Genomic DNA, 18,015 nt, shown 5'->3' with positions numbered 1-18,015 from the left:
TGTTAACATTCTTAAGTAACCAATTTCTTTGGAAATTGTTTTGTAATTCTTTTAATATGTTAGTTTTTTACTCTTTTGTGAATAGTTATTTTGTCTGTTCATGTAGCCAACAAAAAACTGCTATAGCAAATAAAAATTAACAGATTGACTAGTCTTCAAACCTATGTTCATACTTATAAGTTATGGTGAACTAGCACAATACTATAATTAATTGTAACCAATTTATTTATTTATTTCGACGGCAATCGCGATTTTACAAAATAGTACATGAGATAGATATACATGCAACAAGATTTCAAAATACAAAAGAAAACATGACATATAACCCCCGATATTTATAAAACAAAATAAACTCCGCATCCCTTCAAATGTTATTATGACCAACATATGTTATATACCAACATAATGATTGTTTCGTGTATTAGTATTTGTTACTGCTTCTTGCTTATTTAGTTAAGTTGTATCCCGGTTTCTTCCATTCTCAATACATTTAAAAATATTGTATTATTATGCATTTTTAAGATTGGAACCAACAAGATAATAACTTTTTCAGATAATAATAATCAATAAGGCACGTGCGCAATATAAATTATTCCCATGATTAAACCTCAGCTTGTTCCTTATGATTTCATTTTTCTGTTTGGAGTAGTTTCTAATTTACACAATATTTTATAATCTCCAATATTTTGTCTGATTTAAAGAATTCAAATCCATTCCGTTTCAAATATTATTTTATTAAAATATGTGTTAATATAATGTTGTCTGTTATGAAGTGTACTGAAATAATTTGACTAGTAAAATACTTTTTAATAAAAAAAAAAATAGTTTTGCCATTTGGATAAAGTAAGAATTGTAAGAAAGGATATGTAATGAATGCTTGGGAAGAATTGTATATTTATAAGGAAAAATTAAAAAATAAGTCGATTAATGAACAAGTACATTTTGATTTTAGTTGTACTTATAAAAATGTATTGGCCGGTGCTTCCGGTAGCCGATTCTTGTCATTCGCCTATTGGGTCTGATGATGATTGGAGTGTCCAATCGAAATCGATCACCAAATCATCAAATTGAGTAACAGTATAAGCGTAAATTTATGTTTTAAGTGTTATAAGACGTTTCTTTTATTTACTTTCCGCAAATTTAATGACACGTACAATGCTGATCAAGAAGTTATTTTGATAAAGTTAAATAACTCAACTGTTTCAGTTCGTATTTTATACGGAGTTGACTCCCACAGAAGGCCTAGTAGTTCTCAAAATTGCATTATTTATCCCTTAACTTTGAACACCCTAAAAAGGTAATTTATGGGAAAACTTTTGCACGAATGTAGTAGGTAACTTTTATTCGCTACCTTGAAGGAAAAATAGATTTTAATATTTAAATATATACGATTTTAACTAACCCATTTTAAATATGATGCAATAATACTGTGGCTAACCATCCATTTGAATATAAAATATCCTATTCTGTGCACTTACTATTAACTCCCTATTAAGAAAATTAAATAAAAAAATATTTCTCGATTTCGTTACACCTACCATTTTGTCATGCTTCCATTTTTCGCCCTAACAGCAAGTGCACCTTGATCTTCATCGTTCGCGTATTTTTCTTCCTAGTTTTCTCCAAATTTTAGTATTTCACGTAAAAAAACTGAAAAAATTTATAACTTACGAAAAAGTGTTTTTGCCAGCAATTCTTAGTTTGTGTCTATAACAAACCTGATATAAACTTGATCTATGGACAATCGGTTGTTGAAAACAGTCATTGAATGTGGCTGACCAGGAAGGCAACAACTATTGTGTGTTTGGTTTATACTAATAATTTATGTTTTTTGAACAATTTTATTAAAAATCTTCCCAGCGGTTAATATGACCAACTATTAGTCAATAGTTTCATACTGTATGTGTGTTGGTAGAATGTAAAATAAATAGTATTTTATTTTATTACAGTATTGTGTTTTTTAAGTAATTTACGTTCATATTTCCTCGTCACTTCGTGCAAAATTTCTAACTTAAATAGTAAGATTTGAAACTTCCAACTTTAGATGGAATCTACTTATCCTAGCTGTTATATGTTTCCGCATCAACAATCACATGTGATGTGAAAATGTTTCCAGATGTGGTTCCATTGTCGACTTGTGACGTTCACTTATTTCAAGTTGAGCTGTTGGATTCCCTTCTTGCTACAAAGTTTACAACTTGGATTTTGTTGAAGGTTTCTGTTCATAAATCGTGCTACCCGAATCTGCTGTTATTGTGTTATTTATTATTTAGAAATTATTACTTTGGCAGAAACTCTTTTTTTTATGAACTTAACAATCAAAACCTAATAAAGTCAGAATTTTATTTTTACTTACGTAGCATTGTCAAGAGTTAGAGCAATAGAGAGATTGCTTATTTGACCAATTTTCAATAGAGAGAGTCAACAGTATAAATAAGAGAAGCAAATATAACGATGGGTAAACATCATGTATTATGGTGTATTAATTAATAACATTTACTCATGTTTTTATGTTGTAATCTAAAATATTTTTTATAAGAAATTGTATTAGCAAACAAGGTTATTTGTTTATATCGATGCTCACTCCGCTCAATTGGCAGACATACTAACTAAATTTATTTATTTTATTTTTATTTTTAATTTTGTGTTTAGTTATATTTATTATTTAAAATATATTCCAACATTAACATCATCTCTTACACTTAAGGGCGTCGAAGTTCGAACTCAAAATAAGTCCATCCAAATATACAGGTGCCTTGCAACCAACAAACAACACAACGAACGTTGTCCCGTTATAGATCATGTAAACAGAAACAAAAAATTTAATGTAACATCTATTTCTGTTTTGGGTCTATCTGGCTGTAAGTGATTTTTACAAATATATTCATAACTCATTATCTGATTGATCTACGGCGTTGACCTTCTGTAAAAATGTTTATGTTATAGACCACTATGTTTGTGCAAAACATGAATAAGAACGCTTTAACGCATTTTGAACAAACACAAAACAAAATATGTCTATAAGGTAAACATTTTTACAGAATTTCAACGCCCTAGTTCAAACAGTTAACGAGTTACGGATATTAAAAAAAAATCACATATAGATAGACCGAAAACTGAATGAGATAGGATACATGTTATATTACATTTCTTTTCTCATGCTCCATAACGGGACAAAGTTTGTTCATATGGTCGCAAGACACCCTGTATAGAATGTCTGAATACCCAAAATACTATATTGCCATGGGATTAACTTGCCATAAATATTATTATGACTACAAAAAAAGCTAATACTATTAAGAGATGTAACTTATCCGAGTTAAACGGACACAAACGCAGATCTGCTCCTAAATTGCCCCTTTGTGTCACAAAACGCTGCGTAGGGATTCTAATCTTTCTGCGTTAAATGTTATTTATCGTTGTAACTAAAGCAGCAGTTAACTTATAAAATATTGTTTTAAACCATTTTAGGTTCTTACCATACTGCTTTAGAATTTATAGTTTTAAGACCACAATTTTCATTAAACTTCCATAAAAATAATACCCATATTCTTGTTCAATACCATTAGCGTTTCAAAATCGAGTGATTTCTTTGGTAATATTTATGAATGGCAAAGAAAAGAATCTATAACCGTCCTCTGTTATCGTTTCATAAGCAATATTAGTAAGAGCATTAAGAAAATGAATTTTTCTTCGCCACATTGACGCAAGACATTTTATTTGATCCACATTTTTAACGGGTTTGTATAGAAAGTCCAAAAAAGTGTTTAAGATGCAGCTTCCAGAATTTCATTGAGGTTTGGTTCTGGTAGGGCGGTGGTTTAGAAACCAAAACGTTCTCACCAGTGAACTGCAATGTGAGGCTGGACTGGTATCCCTTCTTATGAATCACCGCTGTGGAGCCCGGTGGCATTTATCTTATTTAGTGGCATGGGTTGAGGTTCGGCTGAAAAAGAAGGGAAAAGGGAAGAAGAGTTCTTTAATAGGAAAGCGAAGAAGAAAGAAGAGCCAGCAAGAGAAGTATTGCTGGTCATAGAAGACAGATTAAACAATACAGGGGATCTGGGGATTGGCTAGGGTACCTCGGGGTCGCCAGCCTACAAGAGGCCTCCCGTATAGTTGACAGACAACTACCCCAGAGGGGAGGGGTGTCTGCAAGTCAGTCACATCGATAATGATAGATCTCAGAAAATGGACTAAACCAACCATGGTTAAAGGTTAATTAACACGATTGCTACTACGCAAAATTAACATTCCTCAACAAAAAACAAAATAAACAAATCATGCTTCTTGAAATAATTATTATAACCAAATTTGCAAACTTAAAACTAAATTTTTCTTATTAAGAAGTAATGGAAGATAGTTTAACATTTCAGTCTGTCTTGCGAATTCAGCTTGACTTATATTAAAGCTCGAGCGCGCTACGAAGTCATAAATAAGAATTAACTACAGTACTTTCTATTAACTTGAATATACGAGTTCAACTTTAAATCCTGTACAGCTATATTTATTTTCTTACTATGTTAGTTTGAGAGACTTTATTTTTATTAGCTTTTAAACTAGTTGTAAATAAGTTCTTCTTAAAAAATTTTCCAAATATTAACTTCAAAAATGCAAGCAAGCTAATCCAACCTAATGTCAAAACACACAATACAGTCACGAGTCCACAAAACCAGAGCTACCTACCTCACATTTCTAAATAAGAACTGATTAGTTCACAATAATCAACGTTCACCGCTTTGTAATTTTTGTACAAACTTAACGTTTGCCGTCTTAGGCTTCTTCTTCTTCCCTAGATGATCCTTTAATAGTTCATGTTTGTGTTAGTATTCAATTCACTTAACGTGACAGAGACAAGCAGACAAGAGGCATTACAGTAATATCCAACCGATCGTAGTTTATCAAGTTTTTGGCTTAATCTGGCTTCGAAATTGATGTTCTTCAAATATAGCAAAACAAACATATACTTTGTGATGTAACAGTGTAGATTTCCCACGTGGCAAGTGATTATTTTGTAATTTCTCAGTTTAACAACACAATCGGGTTGTTCAAACCTAACTATTTTTTTCCAATCATCCAGTTATTTTCAATTAAACAAATATACATGTTAACCCCTTAGTTTTATTAAAATTTGCACCATTTTGTGAATTACATAACCAAAACATACAGCTTCCAATTACTTTGGAATTATATCAATTAACTTCAAAATAACCGTGTGTTAATCCCAAGTAGCAATCAAGATACAGTAGTATGAGTATTGTTGTTTAGCATGCAATTAATTTATCATGTTGTATACTATTAATAATAATTGGAACTACAACGATCATAGTGGCCTAGAACAGTTACTGCTAGTCTATGATTGTAATTGCTTTATGGTTCGAAGAGATTACTGATTACTCGACGGCCTGTGTAATTCAGAATTCTATGTTTTCATGAGTTCCCATTAACAGCTGATTTATGGAAACTGCTACAATGTATGTTTGATTTTTTGAACAATTGGTAAGAATAAAACCAAGAGTTAAAAGTGTTCTGTTAGAAAGTATTTTACATTTAGATTATAAATAGTCAATATATTCTAGTATTATGAGTTCTACACTTTCCATGGGCACAAATGTACAAAATAAGCAGATTGTTAAAATATGTTTTTGATGTCTTGTTCTTTGATCAACTGTATCTTCGGCCAAATTAATTAGTTTATTAATTAATTGGCTAATATCGCAACTAGTTTGCCGGAAATTACCTAATAGACTTAGTTTTGAAAATAGTAGTTCATTCTCCCATAAAAAAATCACTGTTACAAGGAGCGTATCACATACAAAAGAATAGTTTTGGTTTGAAATATATTTCAGCATCGAAAACAAATTACGTTCTTCCAATATGAGTCCATTGTCAGGGAAGTAAGTTGAAGTATTGAAAACACCTTTGACATGAAGTTATCCATTTGTAACACTAAACCAACGATTTGTTTGCATTAGTTAAAAAGTAACATGTTATACAGGGTGTCTTGTAAGTAAACAGCCAAACTCCGGAAAACGGTTCTTTAGGTCAAAATAAAGAGAAAATCTAGAATAACATTTTTTTCAAAATCGCTTCGTTAACCATAGGGCTAGTCAGGTTAAAAAATGGCGGATATCTGGTTAACGAAGCTATTTTGGGAAAAATGTTATAATTGGTTTTCTCTTTATTTTGACCCAGAGACCATTTCCCGGAGTTTGGCTGTTTACTTACAGGACACCCTGTATAAGGTACATATATTCTTAGTGTTGACCTAAATATAAAACTAGAATCCAAAACTCTTCGTCATTTATTCATACGAGGGGACCCGTCTGCAAATTGCTCAATTTAAAACCTTCAAAACTTGTTTTGAGGAAAAACGAATAATGTCATATCCCTTTAATTCTCCAATATTGTTTTTCTATCCATACCATTTTACCATTCTACCCCAATCAGGTTACAATTACCAATATAAAATGGCTATTTAAACTCTATTTACATAAACTATTTTGTCACTTGTTTACGATCCGACTGTGGTTAAACATTTAACTAAAAAACAACCGTTATATTAAAATGGACATTTTTAACTGTTATAATAAAATTTGACCAACAGCCCTGGATATTTGTAAATAGATTCAAGAAACAAATCAAATGCTAGGGGGTTAAGTCATAAATGAAATTACTCTTTTAGCTAACATTTGTTCCTCCGCTGGATCATAAGCTTTAAAGTGAGAACTCGGTCGTAAAAATCGGTTAAGTAGGACGACTGGAGAAGGGATGTAACAGAAAACCCCCAAGTATGGATTATTGATAAAAAACAAACCATTAAAATTGTCGATAATAATTCTCAGTTAAAGAAGTTGGTATTTCATAATATCATAAACTAATCAGTTTAAACCATAAATATTTTTTAAAGGTATTTTTCCTTAAAACAATTATATATAGGCTATACATAGGCTATATATATATATATATATATATATATATAAAGCACAACTAGTATTTCAATAAATCCTTCCACAGTATAAGCTAAAAGCTAATTTCCTTTACCTTGCCATAAACAAACTCGAAAGATATAAACTGTGTGCAGAGCTGGTGAAGCCGACGAAACTAAGTTTGTACTGGTATAATTAATAAGATTTATTAAGTCATAGTAATTTTAAGTTAATTTATATCTTTGCAGCAAAATGTTTATTCAGAGGGTAATACTTGTTTTTGTAAACCGTATACATGATATTAATGAAGGTAATGTGTTAAGAAATGAGCTACTTTAAAAATAGAACCCGGGTTTCCAAACTGCATACAAATCTCCAAGTTGCCATATTATTTCAACCCATGAGCCAATCTTATTCGTTTCTTGCCTTTGCCAACAAAGTGATTCTTATAAACGAGAGCGTGTCTTTGTTATTTGGATTGGATGCAAAAGGTTTCATATACTTTGTATTTGTTTTATATCCCTACAATCCAATAATAATACTCGAATGACCTGATAGGATAAACAAACTACGTGGGTCTTTTAGGGGCTAAAGTGGATATAGTCCTAGGTTCATATTGGCAAAACATAATCATTTGACTATGTTACCATTATTATTGTCTAGCTTTTGAATACGAACTTGAGTGATTTATAAAAATATCTTTGTACTTGATCCGTTATGGTTCTAAAATAGAGCAATACTAAAATTATTAGATTTTTTTTAGATAAGTGTTTACGCTTAACTGGCTGGCTAGAAACCGGATATTGTTTTCACCCTTTTTAAGACAGCGGGTTAACTAATTACGCTTGTTAAAGAGGATCCCATTTTGTTCATAATTGGATTTCATACTCTCCCTTTAATAGCTTGGAAGCTTTTTCTTCCCAGACCCAATTTTTCATCCTACTGTTGAAATCTCTTCAAGTGTACAGATATTTTAGCTGATAAGTAATACAGAAGGTGAAAACTAATTGATTTATGTATTATAGTTTCCAACCGACGTTTTATCAAATAAATCAATAAAAGTGTATGATTTATAGAGTCACTACGCAGCAGTGCACTAAGCTTGAAAACTCCCCTAAACGTATACAAATCTAAAAGCATATCAACCCCTTACAATGCATCACTGTTTAGTATGGATACATGTCATTGCTATCGATATTCGCAACCAGAACGACAGTTATGAGTATTGCAATATTAGGAAATCAGGGTCACAATATGGCCCGGTGCTGTCAGATGTTAGTTTATACACATCACACATGTTTCATACATATGGGTTCATATGGGTTCATACATGGTGTTATATGTTAGCTAGGAATGTATCACTAAAGTTGAACCAAAAAATGTCATACCGTGTTGCAACAGGAATGTTTTGATAAAATATATGGTATAACAGGTAAACTAAGTTAAATGTTAAATAATAAGGGGACAGATATACACCTTTTCTTTCTTTAGATGATCTAAAAAATTAATAAAACAAAACAATAACAAAACTAAAAATCATAAATAAAAAAACTAAGAATTCCTTAGCTACATCACATACAACACAATATTCTTGAAAGAATATTAGCTGTAGGCGTATTAAGACAGGGCAATCTAGGAGTTAGAAAAAAAGATTGATGTCAAAAAGAATCGAGTTCAAATTCCTCCAATCACGAGCGACGTATAGATTTGTTATGATAGAAATACCCACGAAACGAGACACCAACATAGCTGTTAGTCTCTCTAACACTGTGTATTCCAAATCATGTAAACAAATATTTTGATTTGATCGTACTGCACTTAAATAATCTAATTTATATATAAGAGTAATTCAAATGCAAAATTATCGCATTTGGAACCAAGCCTAGTATTTATCGAAGTCTTACTCAATAACCGATTCCTCTTACATTTCAGAAGTTTTATATCATAATATTATCACCTGTTGTAATTCTTATCAATTGTTTCATTTTCCATCGATTACTATTTTCAAGAAATGCATCACTGGCTTGATAGAGTGGGGTGTAGATGAATCAGAACACCTTATCAAAGAAGAGTAAAGGCAGACTTTAACCTAATTTATTTCCCTTGTAATCATTACTTAATTAGGCTTACTAACATTGAGCATACCATACTTAACTATATTTATGTCCATGCCCTCCGCATTGCCTCATTCCCTCAAATTGCCCATTTCACTCATTTAGGTTCAGCATCATTGCCGGTACATTACAAATTATCTACTATTATATTTTTTTTTCAAGATTCTCTGAATATTATTTATATTCTTGTTTTCCAACAAACACGTAAGTCAGTGATAGCGACTGAGCCTACACACAGGCTTCCAGCCCGTAGGCTTATTTCCTATGTTTATTTAACATAGCTTTTTTATGAAACATACTATTCTTTGTCATTATTATTAAGTTTACATGTGATAATATTTAATAAACAATCTTAAACACAAATAATATCAAATCAATATGGTACTCTAGAAAAAAATTGTAAAATTTAAATTAATATTTAGATATAACTTTTTTGTTTATATAGATATAGAATTATTACAGTAAAAATATTCCCATACCTAGAGGTTGATACTTAAGTTATAGTTATATAAACACGTTTTTAAATTATCTAATTACAAATGCCGTGGGTCAAAAATAAGTACAAATCATATTTTGCGTTGTTTTTAAGTTAATAATTTGCTTGCTTCATTTGTTTGCAATGCAAGAAAAAAATTAATTAGCAACGGCAAATAGAAATGAATAGTAAGCCTGCGGGCACTAAGGAACATGTCCATCGATTTCATATGGCCTGTGAGATTTTCATTTGACATAATTATATAATTTTTTATTAGTGGTACTGTATTAAAAAAACCCATGGGAAATATTTTTGTCACACTGCAGCAAAAATTGCCATTTTTAGTGCATGCGTTGTGGGTCTTAAGTAGTATTTTTACTCTCTAGAGAGTAAAATGCTTTTCCCCACAGTTACGTGACAAAGTGGACTTCCTTGCACTGATTATTATGTTTATTCGGATAATAGCATTGTTTATTCATGTAAAAATCCAATGTATTTCCATAATGATCGTAATCTTTAGAAACAAGTGTGGAAGGGTTGTCAAAATTGAACTATTCTATCAATACTTTATTTTTTTATAGTCCGACGAGTTACTAGTTGATATCCTACTCATACAGTATCAATGTACTGTTTCAGTACTTAAATACGCCCCAATAACCCTGGGAACTTGCCAAGCGCCTCAGATGCAAGAATAGGATTAGAGCGATTGTGGAAGTTACATACAAGCGATTGAACAAGACCCGGAATAAGTCAATGGTATGGTTGTAATTTAAGTATGTTAAGAGTACAATATTTCGTAACACTACACCAATTTTTAAAAACTAATTATGAGCTGTCATATCCGACTGCTCTTCGCATCGAGCAGATTTTTTATCCCTAGGGCCGAAAACCAGCTGTTTGCTTATTTACTTAAAAAAAAAAGTGTAACACAGGTATCCATATGCATTGCAATAGACTGATTTATTTTCACCGCTGTCCAGGCAACTAAATTATCGTTATTATTGCTAATTCCTCAAAACATTTCACATAACCTATAATATTTTAGATAAGTTGTAGTTGTGTTGACCGCTAGTGTGAATTATTAATGTGGTGAAATGTGGTAATAGGGTATAGTGTGGTGAAAAATAGCGTTCGTACCACGGGTCTGAATGGTGTTGCAGCTCTTAACCGTTTCAAGTTCTCGACTTCGTCACGAACTTAAAAACCAATTTTGAGCAGGCAAAACCTGATTTACGGCCCTAGTTACGAAATATAATTTATGAATTCTTATGTTGATAAGGAAATGTTAATAGTGTTTTAGTCTGTGTTTGTTAATATACGGTAAATAATTTGGTTACTTCTCACTATATTATATGAATGATCATATGCAGCTAGTAAATGCTTTTAGCATTTTATAGAAAAAACTGTAAATATTTAAACCAATGGAATTTTCAGTTCGTACGGACCGTATTTTAAGATAAGACATGACATGTAAAGTGTATAGATAAGTTATCGCTGAAGAAAGACATGCCAACTAAAAAAAAATTTAAAACTATTGAAAAGCACAGAGACTAGAAAACGAGCGTAGGCTACTACACAGAGTAATAAAGTCATCATAGTTTTCTTTGAATTAGAAAAATCTGGTATGATGTGATCACACTTTACGCTAAGCTGTTTGTTTTAAAAAGCATTAGAAAATATCCAAATCTACATTTCTTCCGTAAAATTTTTGTAAAATCGTTGAAAAATATCACCACAGATGTGATATAAGTTATGTATTCATCGAAAAAACCTCAGGGGACTGAAGTTCACAGTTCACTCTAACACGGTGCATTAAACACGAGGTTAGCTAATAAAGCGTGGACGCTGTGTGTGTGTAGAGTTTAACGGAGTTTAATGATGCGTCTACTTGACGAAATTCGAAACAGTTTCGTTTTTAATATTTTGTTTGAAATACATATTAAATAATTAACTATCAAATTACTTCTATAAATAATTGGAGTGGGTTCTCCAAAATATATAATAGGTAAGCTTTTTCCTTATGAGAGACTGATTTTAGTTAACAATAAACAATCTTAAATACTTTGAAATACCGGATACTTGAACTGACACACCAAACTAGCCACTGATAATGTATGAATCATCACTGGTGGTTGGTAACAAATAATGACAAAACTGGTTTATTTCTGCTCTTTACTCCCCTGTACCTTTACTGTGTTTTTCTTATCCCCTCACTCGACTTTACAATTAGAAAACACAAAAACCGCAAGCACGTAAGTCAGCCAACCGTAAAACTAGCTGACATCATTGGTTGCAAATATACAGACTGTCCCAAAAGTCCCGGACCGGTTTTATATTTTCTAAACGACAACAGATAAATCAATAAGATTTGCTACATAAACACCACACCTAAAATCTACTTTTTTTTAAGGAAATATCAATTTTTTGTCATATCATGGGGACGTCCCGCAAGGAGTCAGACGAAAATCTTAAATAGAATCATAGGTTGACATGTAGGCCTACATCAAATTAAAGACCTTTACTAGCAGAATATAATGCCGCAAATTTGAACTCAAACGGACAACCGAGCCAAGAATGGCAGTGGTTCAAAGATTCATTTAATTTGCATTGCTATTATAAGCTTACTCCTCAGGGGGGACAGCCCTAGGAATCGGAAGAAAATTTTTAGCGTAAGCATAGGTCGATATGCACATCAAATTAAAGGTCTTCACTAGTAGATTACAATACCGTAAATTCAAGCTCAAAAGAATGCATGATTAAAAAATGGCAATCGTTCAAAGATTCAAAATGGCAGATTCAAGAAATCTTTGAACGGCTGCCATTTTTGACTCAGTTACCCGTTTGAGTTCAAATTTGCGGCATTATATTCTGCTAGTAAAGGTCTTTAATTTGATGTACATGTCAACCTATGCTTCTATTTAAGATTTCCTTCTGACTCCTAGCGGGACGTCCCCATGATATGACAGAAAATTTATAGTTCCTTAAAAAAAAAAGATTTTTAGGTGTGGTATTGATGTACCAAATCTTATTGATTTATCTTTTGTCGTTTAGAAAATATTAAACCGGTCCGGGACTTTGGGGACAGTCTGTATAAGCTGTTGCGATGTTCATGAGCAAACAATAAAATCAATAAAACAATGAGGTTTTTTTTAGACAACTTATTCAAAACAAGGTGGTACAAACCCATTAATTGGTACAATGTAGCTTTATTGACATTCCATTGTTTTACAAGTAATATAATAAAGTATTCATCAATTAACAGCTAACGTTTAGGTAGATTGCTTTTTTGTGACGACAATATATTTGCATACATCTAAAATTGAAGAATCCACAAGTCACTATTCACAATATTTTTAAAACCCTTTCATTATTTTATTCGTTCAGAAAAGTAAGAATCACTTTTTAGACTCAAAAGACTGAGATGTCAAACATAAAGCCTAAATAATGACAAATTGAGCAAACGAAAGTAAAAGAAGTAAAAGAATATAATATTAAATTAAATTAAAATACTATCTTGTATTAAATTTGATATTTGTGAAAATTTATCTAAAAAAATATAAGTCATCGATTTAAACCTCATTGGAAGGTTTCTAAACAAATACAATCGATATTTAACCCCGTGTCCCACATAATAGACAATGTGAGGGTAGTGATCGAATTCAACCCGTCAGACACTTTCAACCTTCATGGTAAAGCTATTCTCATGTGTGTATTAACTGTTTTAATTGTATCAGCCATAACAATGACATGATATTCATTCCTTGACCATAGAAGCTGCTAGGCTCGGCTGCTAAATATTCAGGGAGTTATCTTCTGTTTTTCCCGTCTGCGTGTATTTCGAGCTTGTCTGTATTGAGACGTGGTTCTCATCCCTGAATCTCAACTCTGGTACTTTTGGCAGCACTGAAACATCAGATTAAATTTCAACATTTGATAAATTATGCCATGATAATTGACAAATAATATTCGAATGTTACACCATCAGAATAAAAGGAAAACTAGGATAAACTATGCGGAATCCATTGCAGTTTCAATTTGAGAAACAATGATTGACGTTTCCAAAAGTTTAGCGGATTGTGTTTTTGATAAGGCATCAAGAATAATTCGGGCATCCTAAGGGTCTATTTCAGTAGAAAAATCCAAAAAGTTTGGGAGGAATTTGAAAAAAGTTGAAATTCAATGGAGACTACTATTAAATCTCACTTTTTACATTCTGCAGCACACACTCTATTATTTATCACTAATTTACCTTGGCTTTTATCGATAAAGTCACACTTCGATAAACAACGTCATAACTCTAATTTGTTAAATTATACTACTCAGACGTACCCATAACAACTACGTAAAAGATCTATTATATCCATTTCGCCCTTCACGTTACTTCTCTTATCCCCCTGATGACGTAGTTTCTGGGCCTCACAGCCCATTTCCATACTACTTACGTAATCAAGTTATCGCTTGTAACACTCACATGTGACTTCAGTGACAGTGGCGGGTCTCACGTGACCCCCGGAGATGTGTTGTGTAGTACAATCGGTAGTCTTGAGTCTAGCGTTGGGCATCATACTCTGACGTACGTTCCTCTCTGGATGTATCAGGATGATGTATAGCTGCAAATATACACAATCAGTGCAGGTTAAAAATTATGAATTGAATATTTAACATAAGTTTAGGTTTTGGTTGGATTTTGGATATTTAGGTTTATTACCCCAAGTAAATTTTCATTAGCAGAACAATTTGTGATATCTCTGACTTGCCAACACGTAATTGAGGATAAATATGGTATAAAGTTAAACTGTCTTATTACTAACAAACTGTAGAAACTATTTCAGTGTTTATGTGGAGATCTTAGCTACACAGTTCAAATAAAAGTCTACGTGGATACTGACCCTGTTATATACTTCAACATTAGTGGTCCATACCTATTCTTTCTCTTGTCGTACGGGATGTAATGGAACAAATTTTCTTAACTTTACATTTCTACGAAGTGTAAGTCCCAAATAGTCTTCTGTAGATTTTGATTTTCTATTTCAGGTACACATTCTATGATTCCCCTCTAGACCTGCATCTCTGTGGATTTTACAAGTTTTAAAAATGGTATGTAGGTTTTTACAAACACTGTAAAGCTCTTTACGAAGATTAACGGTTTATATATCTGGAAATTATCAGTACTAGGAAATAGTAAAATTAAAAGAATATAAACAGAGATGCAGTACAAAAGTCAATGAAGAAAATTTATTTTGACTAAATACCTTTGGTGTGAAGAGGCAAGCCACGGTAACACTGGCAGATAAACTGATGGTGACTGACATAGAGGTGATCCTCAATGCGGTGTTGTGACCTGTGCCGAAGTACAGAGGAACGAACGCCAACCAGATCACACATGTCGTGTACATGGTGAACCCTGCAATAGAACACAAAGTAAATAGAAGGGCCCCACTTGTAATTTATGATAAATATAAATTTATTTGGTCTTCAGAAAATTTTTGATGCACACTTAGATAGAAAGATTGACCTATACAGTATTTTCATCCAGTGGATAAATAAAAGTTTTCCAAAAAGTTAATGATGATATTATTTGATATTTAATCATGATATATTATTGTCCCAATCGATTTAACACTCAAACGTTAATTGGTGTGCTAGGTACATTAATTTATAGCTAGGCACAACAAGTATACCCACACGGTAATTATGTATTAGGGTTTCAAAGTCTAAGGTTTCAGACCTAGTAGTGGGGTGTTATTGTAGATAATTAAACCTTCATTCTTCTTCCTCGATGTCATAGTAATGGCTTGTCAGACGCAAGAGTGAGGCGTAGCTGTAGTCAAGTATTTTCATGTTATCAGTGTCTTATGAAAAAAAACACGATTTTAGAACGTCTACTAAGAGCGTGTTACTTTCTCTGATATTATAGGAGGTAACCTTGCTATTCTTCTTCTTTTTAATGACTGTCTCATTTTACTTAACACACCCTACGATTCTTACGCTCCGAACTCACCAATATGTTTGCTCTCGTTGAACGCCTCTGGGATGTTCCTGGTCAGCACGGCGTACACTGTGCAGACGACGATGAGCAAGATGGGATACCCGAAGGCGATCATGTAGGAGGCGTCCACGTATGAGCTACACACAAGGAGGTTGTCTTCTCTGGTAGGATAGTGATGGATGGCACGAGGAGGTGAGACTATCATCCACACTGCATTGATCACTACCTGAATGTGGATGGGAACAGTTGGAAAAGAGATCAATAATGACAATAATTACACTCCGGTGCCAAAAGGATAAGACAGATTTTCAAAAATGTGCAAAGAATCTGACCGTGGTTTGTCAAAAATAGATTCTATCATAATACATAGATTTTATTAATGAACTAAGTTTTAGTTGAATTGGGTATGGTTTGACAATACTTTGACAGATATCACGATAACACAGTCATCGGTACTGTCTGGCTTTGTCAAAGGTAAGGGCATTCAGGTAAACTCTTTCAACCACAATCAAATTGGACTTAGTACATAGAACATCACGCTGGTGTATTCATATTGGATTAATACTCGGAACAGTAAAATGTTACATATATCACATTAAGTGTTGTTATATGTAGGCCTACAGCAATAAGCGTTGGAGCCTGTACAAAACTTTTATCATCCAAACTTTTATCAAGATGCTCAAAATTAAGATTATACAAGATCATTCATTATACAGTCATCATTATACAGTGTTATTTTATTGGGAGTGAAACATGGGTCCTCTCCAAAAGAAATTAAGGACGTTTGATGGTCTTTGAAAATAAGGAAGCCTACTTCGTCAAATATTCGGCCCAGTTTATGAAGAAGGATTTTGGCACATAAGAAAAAATAATTAGTTGGCTAGGTCATGTACTTCGGAGACAGGATGGCACAAGACTGAAGGATTGTTAGGCCGTACCAACAGGAAGACGTTTAGTTGGCCTAAATTAAGATGGTGACCAAGTCAAGAAGGATGTGATCCAATGCAGAGGAGAAATCTGGATGGCGGAGGGTAGAGAAGAGTGGAGGCGGCTATTCTACGAGGCAAAATTCTACTGACATTTGTTACAACCCATCAGTAAGTAAGTAAGTATATTTACAACAGTAAAAACGGTTTTATTTTTATGTGATGGGAAACGTCTGTTATTTACAAACTGATAAAGCTGTACGATTTTGCAGCAAACTTTTCAAAAAGAAGCCAATAACCTATTTCAACTCAGTCTCGATTCCATTCCACTCAAATTAGTTGTAATGGTCAGACGAGGGATAAGGTTTAGTTTGGCAGTTACCCAAATGGTGTCGTCCGTTCTGTGATTTTGGCGCCAAACACACACAAAGTCTTGAGTAGCACCAGCTGTTTTGCCAATATTTAAGTTGTGCTGTGTTTGCTTTGTAGTAAATAAACATTGGTTTGTAAATGCATGTACTTGTTGAAAGGTTACCTGTGTTCCTGGTGCAATAGGTGTTAATGAACATATCCGCAAGAACATTTTGTTATTGTCCTGGGACACTAGGACCGAGTCCGGGATTGTTTTTCACGTAACTTCAGGCTAGACCTAGGGGTTGCGGCAATATCACTTGGATAAAATCCATTTGGGATAATGGTGGGATTTGAACATGGGACTTAAGGGACCAAAGTACCGTGCTCTAACCACTAGACCAGCTCACTAGACAGCTATTTAGTATAATGATAGAATATTCAAAATCAAAACATGTTAGACTTACCTTCATATAATATGAATTAAGAGTCTATGTTGAAAATATTTAATTTAATCATACTAAAAAACGTATCCTATCCCAACGTACTATAGGTTAAACCAAAGTAGCATCTTAATCTAGGTCAGGCTGGCCTTAAGTGTTCTTATTATCATAATCATAGAATTTAAACGAATGGAAATTGATTTATGCTGATCTGAGGGTGAAGGTGGTGACTAGAACCCTCCCACTGTGTGTTCTCGTTGAAGGAACAGCAACGTTGTCTATCTTTGGAGAACCTGTTATATTTGTCATATTTATATTCATACTGTTTATGTATTGTGTTGAATGCACGTGTTGTTGTATTCAATCCGTCAACAATGCTATCGGAGTGGATTTAATTAATTTTCTGAACTGAGATGTTTGATGACGCATTCCCACCAAAACACTAACACCTTCATCACTAATTGGAACTGCTGACGGGTTTGCGAATCCATATCAATCATTATTACAGTAAATTTTAACCATTTCTGTCTCCTTCTAAAATGTAATAAATACCCCCGCCGCAGCAAACCTGCAGACTAAGCGAATTTCCATTTGACTGATTGGATTTACACTGAAATGTCTGCTTAAAAATATAACATTTATTCTCGATTTAAATAGAATTAGTTTAACAAGTACTTAGGTTTGCTGCATCAGGGAGGGTAAAACTGTTTTTTTTCTTTGTAAAATGTGAATAGTTAGTAAGAAATAAAAACAATTTCCAAATTTGATGGAAATATGTTCACAAACAA

At 32.9% G+C, this 18,015-nt stretch overlaps 1 protein-coding gene across 1 annotated transcript in view; it reads right to left on the bottom strand.

The window, feature by feature from the left end:
- Positions 1–13,165: 13,165 nt before the first annotated feature.
- The window catches only part of LOC129002680 (metabotropic glutamate receptor 2-like), a 30,062-nt gene continuing 25,212 nt past the window's right edge, over positions 13,166–18,015 (bottom strand). The window contains exons 13-16 of the mRNA XM_054430667.1: positions 15,520–15,733; positions 14,771–14,922; positions 13,990–14,128; positions 13,166–13,421 (exon numbers count right to left, since the gene is read on the bottom strand). Of these exons, the coding sequence (XP_054286642.1) occupies positions 13,309–13,421; positions 13,990–14,128; positions 14,771–14,922; positions 15,520–15,733 (618 nt within the window). The 3' untranslated portion in view covers positions 13,166–13,308. The remainder of the gene's footprint in view (positions 13,422–13,989; positions 14,129–14,770; positions 14,923–15,519; positions 15,734–18,015) is intronic.

Source organism: Macrosteles quadrilineatus, unplaced genomic scaffold, assembly GCF_028750875.1.
Source record: "Macrosteles quadrilineatus isolate MER2022 unplaced genomic scaffold, UCM_ALF_1.0 Scaffold_9__3_contigs__length_116548681, whole genome shotgun sequence".
NCBI lineage: Eukaryota > Metazoa > Arthropoda > Insecta > Hemiptera > Cicadellidae > Macrosteles > Macrosteles quadrilineatus.
This window is presented reverse-complemented; position numbering and strand designations above follow the sequence as displayed.